The sequence below is a fragment of the Salmo salar genome, chromosome 09, assembly GCF_965601325.2.
Source record: "Salmo salar chromosome 09, fSalSal1, whole genome shotgun sequence".
In the NCBI taxonomy this organism is placed as follows: domain Eukaryota; kingdom Metazoa; phylum Chordata; class Actinopteri; order Salmoniformes; family Salmonidae; genus Salmo; species Salmo salar.
Window position 1 is genome coordinate 17,151,552 of NC_138299.1, and position 8,449 is coordinate 17,160,000.

The following is an 8,449-nucleotide window of genomic DNA, read 5'->3' on the forward strand; positions in this document are numbered from 1 at the left end:
GATATAGGACTCGTTTTACTGTGGATATAGATAGATTTGTACCTGTTTCCTCCAGCATCTTCACAAGGTCCTTTGCTCTTCTGGGATTGATTTGCACTTTTTTGCACCAAAGTACGTTCATCTCTAGGAGACAGAACGCATCTCCTTCCTGAGCGGTATGACAGCTGCGTGGTCCCATGGTGTTTATACTTGCATACTATTGCTTGTACAGATGAACGTGGTACCCTCAGGCGTTTGGAAATTGCTCCCAAGGATGAACCAGACTTGTGGAGGTCTACAATTCTATTCTGAGTCTTGGCTTATTTCTTTAGATTTCCCATGATGTCAAGCAAAGAGGCACTGAGTTTGAAGGTAGGCCTTGAAATACATCCACAGGTACATCTCCAATTGACTCAAATTATGTCAATTAGCCTATCAGAAGCTTCTAAAGCCATGACATCATTTTCTGGAATTTTCCAAGCTGTTTAAAGGCACAGTCAACTTATTGTATGTAAACTTCTGACCCACTGGAATTGTGATACAGTGAATTATAAGTGAAATAATCTGTCTGTAAACAATTGTTGGAAAAATTACTTGTGACATGCAAAGTATATGTCCTAACTAACTTGCCAAAACTATAGTTTGTTAACAAGAAATTTGTGGAGTGGTAGAAAAACGAGTTTTAATGACTCCAACTGTATGTGATATAAACAGAGAGGTCTACTTTCTTGGGGACCTGAATATTAACTGGTTTTCATCAAGCTGGTCACTCAAGAGGAAGCTTCTCACTGTAGCCCGTGCCAGTAATCTGGTTCAGGTGATTAATCAACCTACCAGGGTGTTTACAAACACTACAGAAACAAGATCATCCACATGTATCGATCACATTTTTACTAATACTGTAGCACTTTGTTCTAAAGCTGTATCTGTACCCATTGGATGCAGTGATCACAATATAGTGGCTATATCCAGGAAAGCCAAAGTTCCAACAGCTGGGCCTAAAATGGTATAGAAGAGATCATACAAAAGATTTTGCTGTGACTCTTATGTGGATGATGTTAAAAATATTTGTTGGTCTGATGTGATTATTGAGGAGCATCCAGACACTGCATTTTATGAATTTATGAAATTGCTTCTTCCAATTATTGATAAACATGCACCTGTTGAGAAACTGACTGTTAGAACTGTTAAGGCTCCATGGATTGATGAGGAATTGAAAAATTGTATGGTTGAAAGAGATGGGGCAAAAGGAGTGGCTAATAAGTCTGGCTGCACATCTGACTGGCTTACTTACTGCAAATTGAGAAATTATGTGACTAAACTCAACAAAAAGAAGAAACTGTACTATGAAGCCAAGATCAATGATATAAAGAATGATGGGAAAAAAACGTTGTACTTTAAATGAAATTATGGGCAGAAAGACAAATTCAACTCCATCTTTCATCGAATCAGATGGCTTATTCATCACAAAACCATTTGATGTTAGCAATTATTTTAATGATTATTTAATTGGCAAAGTGGGCAAACTTAGGCAGGAAATGCCAACAACGAACAGTGAGCAATTGTATTCATGCATAAAAATTTAAAAAAATGAAAGAAAAGCATTGCAAGTTAGAATTTTGTAAAGTTAGTGTGGGAGAGGTGGAAAATGTATTGTTATCGATCAATAATGACAAACCTCCTGGCATTGACAACTTAGATGGAAAGCAACTGAGGATGGTAGCTGACTCTATAGCCTCTCCTATCTGTCATATTTTTTTATCTGAACCTAGAGGAAGGTCTTTGTCCTCAGGCCTGGAGGGAAGCTAAAGTAATTCCGCTACCCAAGAATGGGAAAGCGGCCTTTACTGGTTCTAACAGCAGACCTATAAGCTTGCTGCCAGCTCTTAGCAAACTGTTGGGGAAAAAAATGTGTTTTACCAAATACAATGCTATTTCTCTGTAAACAAATTAACAACAGACTTTCAGCATGCTTATAGAGAAAGGCACTTAACATGTACTGCACTGACACAAATGACTGATTGTTTGAAAGAAATTGATAACAAGATTGTGGGAGCTGTACTGTTAGATTTCAGTGAGGCCTTTGATATTATTGACCATAACCTGTTGTTGAAAAAACTTCTATGTTATGGCTTTTCACCCTCTGCCATATTGTGGATTCAGAGCTATCTATCTAATAGAACTCAAAGGGTTTTCTTTAATGGAAGCTTCTCTAATGTCAAACATGTAAAGTATGGTGTACCGCAGGGCAGCTCTCTAGGCACTCTACTCTTTTCTATTTTTACCAATGACATGCATTGGCATTAAACAAAGCATGTGCGCCCATGTATGCTGATGATTCAAACCATATACGCATCAGCGACCACAGCTAATGTAGTCACTGAAACCCTTAAAGAGTTGCAGTCTGTTTTGGAATGGGTGGCCAGTAATAAACTGGTCCTGAACATCTCTAAAACTAAGAGCATTGTATTTGGTACAAATAATTCCTTAAGTTCTAGACCTCAGCTGAATCTGGTAATGAATGATGTGGCTGTTGAACAAGTTGAGGAGACTAAATTACTTGGCGTTACTTTAGATTGTAAATTGTCATGGTCAAAACATATAGATTCAATGGTTGTAAAGATGGGGAGAGATCTGTCCGTAATAAAGAGATGCTCTGCTTTTTTGACACCACACTCCAAAAAGCAAGTTCTGCAGGCTCTAGTTTTGTCTAATCTTGATTATTGTCCAGTCGTGTGGTCCAGTGCTGCAAGGAAAGACCTAGGTAAGCTGCAACTGGCCCAGAACTGAGTGGCACGTTTTGCTCTTAACTGTAATCAGAGGGCTGATATAAATACTATGCATACCAGTCTCTCTTGGCTAAGAGTTGAGGAGAGACTGACTGCATCACTTATTTTATAAGAAACATTAATGTGTTGAAAATCCCAAATTGTTTGCATAGTCAATTTACACACAGCTCTGACACACACACTTACCCCACCAGACATGCCACCAGGGGTCTTTTCACAGTCCCCAAATCCAGAACAAATTCAAGAAAGCGTACAGTATTATATAGAGCCATTATTGCATGGAACTCCATTCAATCTCATATTGCTCAAATGAACAGAAAACCTGGTTTAAAAAAAACAGATAAAGCAACATTTTTTTGGCACTGACCCAATGATAGACGGTGAATATGCACACTCACCGGGATATGGCTGATGTTTACCGCTGGTGCCAATAAGACAGGCTACTGTTTGCTCAATTAAGTTGAGAGTTTTGATAACTAAAAGACAGATTGGAGTTTTTTTCATTGTCATCTCTACAGCAATAGCCATTTGCTTTCCAAACAGTTTTTCCGTGATTGTATTTTCAAATATTGCAATATGCCTGGCTGGGTCTCTCTGCTTTTCACTGACAGTCACAAATCAACAATCATTTATTTGGTATTTGCAGCGCACGCTCCCCAAAATGCGGGCCCTTCCAACTGTAGGCTATGCGATTTTTTTTTAAGCTAACTATCTGGCTATCTGTGGCCCAATCATGCTTTCTGATGAAGTAGCCTATTTTGAATGGTTGTATTTATTTCCGTATAGATAGGACACAGGATTAGGCCTAAGCTAATTTGGCATTATAATTTTGGAAATGTAATTCAATTTACTTTAGGGAAAACTTTATGGACACGCCGCCTATGCCTTTTAATGTGGCAGAAACACAACCAGTCATGAAGTTTTCATCTGATTGTCAAACAATCACTTCAAAAAGGGGCTTCTGTAGGCTCCCCGCGAAAGCTCATCCGCTCAGAAAATATTCCCAGTATCCAACCCCAACACTGTGCACCTGCCATTTGATGAATGGAAAGAGACCTCTGTTATAAAACACCTACATGTATTGTATTGCCATTAGGCCTACACTTGGAGCCTGAATTGCGTCCCCGTGCACCTCGGTGTCGAGCCACTCATCTCTGCCTTTACAAAATTTAAGTATTCTGGTCAAACCACAAATCAATTTGGAGCGTATACAACCCTGTTTCAAGTCAATTCGATCCTTTTCCATGCGGCTGACATGCTGTAATGTTAAATAATAGTGTAATGGCCTATAGTTTTTTGGGACATGTTGTATTAATTATGATAGGGTGATATTTTACCGGTACGGCGTACCCCCAGTATTTATTTTGCCGGGGTGCCATACCGGACCATACCGGCTAACCTTCACCCTTGTATAAAAGTCAATGAAAGCGATAGAGAGAGAGGACTCACCATCTTCTTCTTGAGCTTGTTGCTCTCCCTATAGACAAGTATCACCGCCTTCTTGAACACTGAAGAGAAACGACATGAACACTGAGTGTGAACACAACTTTGGGAATGTACACAGGGAATCCATCCCCTCAGAAGCGATCTGAGTTTACAACATATTGGCACTAGATCCATAAAGCCCCAAATCATACTGGTGTAACACTAAACAGTACCATTAATATTCAGGTGGATAAACAATACATTTATCTAATAGATAGTCATTAAATGTGTGTTGTGTTTACATGCGTTCGTCTAAAGCCAGTGGACTCAGCATTTCAAATGGAATTTGATAGGAGTCCAGGCAGTCAGACTGCCAACCGCCTCTGGCTCTGGCAGGGGCCAGGCAATCTCTTTCCCATAATGCTGCATTAGCAGTACAGTGTCTCTCCAACTCACCAAACACGGTCAGGTCGGGGTCCTTTCTCATGCGGCCCAGCGAGAGATGGGGGTTGAGCCAGACGACAGAGGAATGCATGAGGAATTCTCCCATGGAAAGCTCTGTGACCTGGGAGAGAGAAGGAAGGGCCATTGGCCAGTGTGTGAGGGACGTACTAAGTACTGTATCTGTACAGGGAATGGGGCTTCAGCTACCACAACCATGTGCTATCTATGTGGGGTGTATGTTGAGTATCTATAGGAGGAAGTATCTACAGGGGAACTTAGCTATTTCCAACCAGTTTCTGTAAGAGACATATCACCAAGATCCCTTGAATAGACTGAATTGACCTTGACGGTTATGCAGCAAACGTAGGCTGTGCTGGTTTTAGCCTAAGTACGTGTCCAGATGAAAGATATGAGTGAGTGTGATGAAAGCTGCTGTAACAGAGGCAGAGGGGAGAGCAGCAGGGTACAGTATAGCTACCTCCTTCTCAGGGCCACTCTGCTCTGCCACCAGCTGGTCAAACACAGACCCATAGTCCTCATAGATCTTCTGCATCTCATTGATGTGGCTGGCCACCTTCTCCATGGCCTTCAGGGCCTCTGGGGATACAGGAGAGCAGAGGGAAGGGTTAGTGTGTGTGTGTGTGTGTGTGTGTGTGTGTGTGTGTGTGTGTGTGGTATGTGTGTGTATGTCGTCAATGTACCTGTGAGGTGGTAGTGCTCCTCGCTGTCTGTGTCAGTAAGGGACACTAGCTCTCGGAGCAGTAGAGGGTACTTCAACACTCTCTGGACTGGCTTGATCAGGTAGGACTCCAGGGTTGACGAGTGCTGCTTCGTTGGGTTCCTCGCATCCAGAAACTCCTTAAAGGCCAGGTCAGTCTTCACTGTAGACAACAGACAAACAGACTTACTTTACCAAGCCCTGTACATGTCAGTACTTTCAATCACATCGCTCATACTGCAGCAAGCTTTGAGGACTGTGCTTGGTGGTGCTAGCGTTAGACCTACCATGGTATTTTGGTGCAATAAAACTTGTCCACAGGGGGGCAGTATACGCTACTCCTCACCCTAGCATGACCACTGCAGTAAAATGGCAACACTGCAGGTATGTACAAGTGCATTCAGAAAGAATTCAGACCCCTTTGACTTTTCCCACATTTTGTTACGTTAGAGCCTTATTCTAAAATGGATTAAATATTTTTCTTCTTCATCAATCTACACACAATACCCCATAATGACAAAGCAACAGGTTTTTAGAAATGTTAGCAAATGTATTAAAAATTTAAAAAAACAGATACCTTACATGAGTATTCAGACCCTTTGCGATGAGACTCGAAATTGAGCTCAGGTGCATCCTGTTTCCATTGATCATCCTTGAGATGTTTCTACAACTTGGAGTCCACCTGGGGTAAATTAAATTGATTGGACATGATTTGGAAAGGCAAACACCTGTCTATATAAGGTCCCACAGTTGACAGTGCATGTCAGAGCAAAAACCAAGCCATGAGGTCAAAGGAATTGTCCGTAGAGCTCTGAGACAGGATTGTGCAGAGACAAGCTCTGGGGAAGGATACCAAATGTCTGCAGCATTTAAGGTCCCCAAGAACACGGTGGCCTCCATTCTTAAATGGAAGAAGTTTGGAACCACCAAGACTCTTCCTAGAGCTAGCTGCCTGTCCAAACTGAGCAATCGGGGGCAAAGGGCGTTGGTCAGGGAGGTGACCAAGAACCTGATGAGTTCATCTGTGGAGATGGGAGAACCTTCCAGAAGGACAACCATCTCTGCAGCACTCCACCAATCAGGCCTTTATGGTAGAGTGGCCAGACGGAAGCCACTCTTCAGTAAAAGGCACGACAGCCTGCTTGGAGTTTGCCAAAAGGCACCTAAAGACTCTCAGACCATGAGAAACAAGATTCTCTGGTCTGATGAAACCAAGATTGAACTCTATGGCCTGAATGCCAAGCTTCACGTCTGGAGGAAACCTGGCACCATCCCTACAGTGAAGCATGCTGTGGGGATGTTTTTCAGCGGCAGGGACTGGGAGACTATTCAGGATCGATCAACGGAGCAAAGTACAGAGAGATCCTTGATGAAAACCAGTTTCAGAGCAGGGCGAAAGTTCAACAGGACAACGACCTTGGCATGCAGCCAAGACAACGAAGGAGTGGCTTCAGGACAAGTCTCTGAATTTCCCTCAGTGGCCCAGCCAGAGCCCGGACTTGAACCCCACCGAACATCTCTGGAGAGACCTGAAAATAGCTGTGCAGCGTCGCTCCCCATCCAACCTGACAGAGCTTGAGAGGATCTGCAAAGAACAATTGGAGAAACTCCCCAAATACAGGTGTGCCAAGCTTGTAGTGTCATACCCAAGAAGACTCGAGGCTGTAATCGCTGCCAAAGGTGCTTCAACAAAGTACTGAGTAAAGGGTCTGAATACTTACGTACGTGATATTTCAGTTTATTATATTTAATGCATTTGCAAACATTTCTAAAAACCTGTTTTTGCTTTGTCATTATGGGGTATTGTGTGTAGATTGATGGGGGGGGGGGAGAAAGAAGATAAAATCTTCTATTAGAATACGGCTGTAACGTAACAAAATGTGGAAAAAGTCGAGGGGTCTGAATAGTTTTCGAATGAACTGTAGATACTGACATGAGACTACCACTCCACTCAAAACACTACCATTCAAAAGACACCGTTTCAAAAGAATCCCTGCAGTGATTTCCATTCACAGTGTATGGAGTGGAGAGATGCTAATATTGGGTGCTGTGTGGTCTAGCACCATAACACACTGAAAGATTTCCTGGAGGTCGGGTGTCGACTTTCCTCGCCACCTATCTGTTCGTCTCACCATGTGTGGAAGGATTGAGAGGCCAATGGAGTACTCATTACGGCACTCTGAGCCACAGACAGCCGCATTAAGACTTCACACAGTAATTGGCAGGCAATTAACGAGTAAACGCAAAGTGTGTGTGCAGCGAGAACGAGAACGCGTAATTACTAGAACCGCTGACAGACACCCACAGATTCTCTGTGAATGCCCGCATTCAGCTGTGCTGGGTTCCACTATGCTAGGCTGTGCTGTGTACTGCTGGCCAGTGCTGTGTGTTGTACTATACTGTGCTGCAGAGTTCTGCTCTAATGCACTGCGCCCCTGTAACAGTAGTGCTGTAGTGATTTATCATGTTTACTCTGCTGTTTCCTACTCCAGTTAATTCTGATTCATCAGAGACTGTTGTGGAAAAGGCCAAACCACTTGCCAGATTCTTCCTGCGCCATTAAAACTCAATTTCGGTACCTGCTTCAAGGAATGCCGCACAGAATCTTGTAATGGGAGGAATTTAAGAGGCACAGGGGTGCAGTTTTCCCACTCTGTTTAATTCATTCTGCGCTGGGCAGTGTGCCCAAAATGGAGGAGGCCAACGTCATAGAAATAAATTCAGTTCAACGTTTATATTCAATCATATATACAGGGCCGCTCAAAATTACTAGCAGTCCCCGTCAGCGTTTAATAGTCTCTCTCTCATTATAGACCAGCTTTAGCTGTGCAGTGCAGCGCAATGGGGGAGACTTAGGCACTTTCACAGTGAGGGGGGGGGGGGGGGGGGCAGCGTAGAGTAGAGGGGAGACGTACCTCTCTCCAGGACTTTCTGGACTTTGATGTGGTTGGCACAGAAACCGCTGTAGAGCTTGAAGTGATCTGCGTAGTACAGGAAGGATCCACCCAGAGAGAAGAGAAGCTTCTGGAATCACAGACAGGCAGAGAGAGACAGAGAGAGCGTGAGAAAGAGAGACGGAGGGAGAGTGTGAGTG

The 8,449-nt window shown here is 43.1% G+C and overlaps 1 protein-coding gene across 4 annotated transcripts in view; it reads right to left on the reverse strand.

Annotated features, from left to right (window-relative positions):
• The window catches only part of LOC106610786 (rho guanine nucleotide exchange factor TIAM2-like), a 107,702-nt gene that overhangs the window by 10,021 nt on the left and 89,232 nt on the right, over window positions 1-8,449 (reverse strand). For all 4 annotated transcript variants that reach the window (XM_014210361.3, XM_045723426.2, XM_014210362.3 and 1 more), the window contains 5 exons: window positions 8,271-8,379; window positions 5,339-5,518; window positions 5,116-5,234; window positions 4,650-4,758; window positions 4,218-4,276 (listed from right to left, as the gene is read on the reverse strand). In XM_014210361.3, coding sequence (XP_014065836.3) covers window positions 4,218-4,276; window positions 4,650-4,758; window positions 5,116-5,234; window positions 5,339-5,518; window positions 8,271-8,379 — 576 coding nt within the window. The remainder of the gene's footprint in view (window positions 1-4,217; window positions 4,277-4,649; window positions 4,759-5,115; window positions 5,235-5,338; window positions 5,519-8,270; window positions 8,380-8,449) is intronic.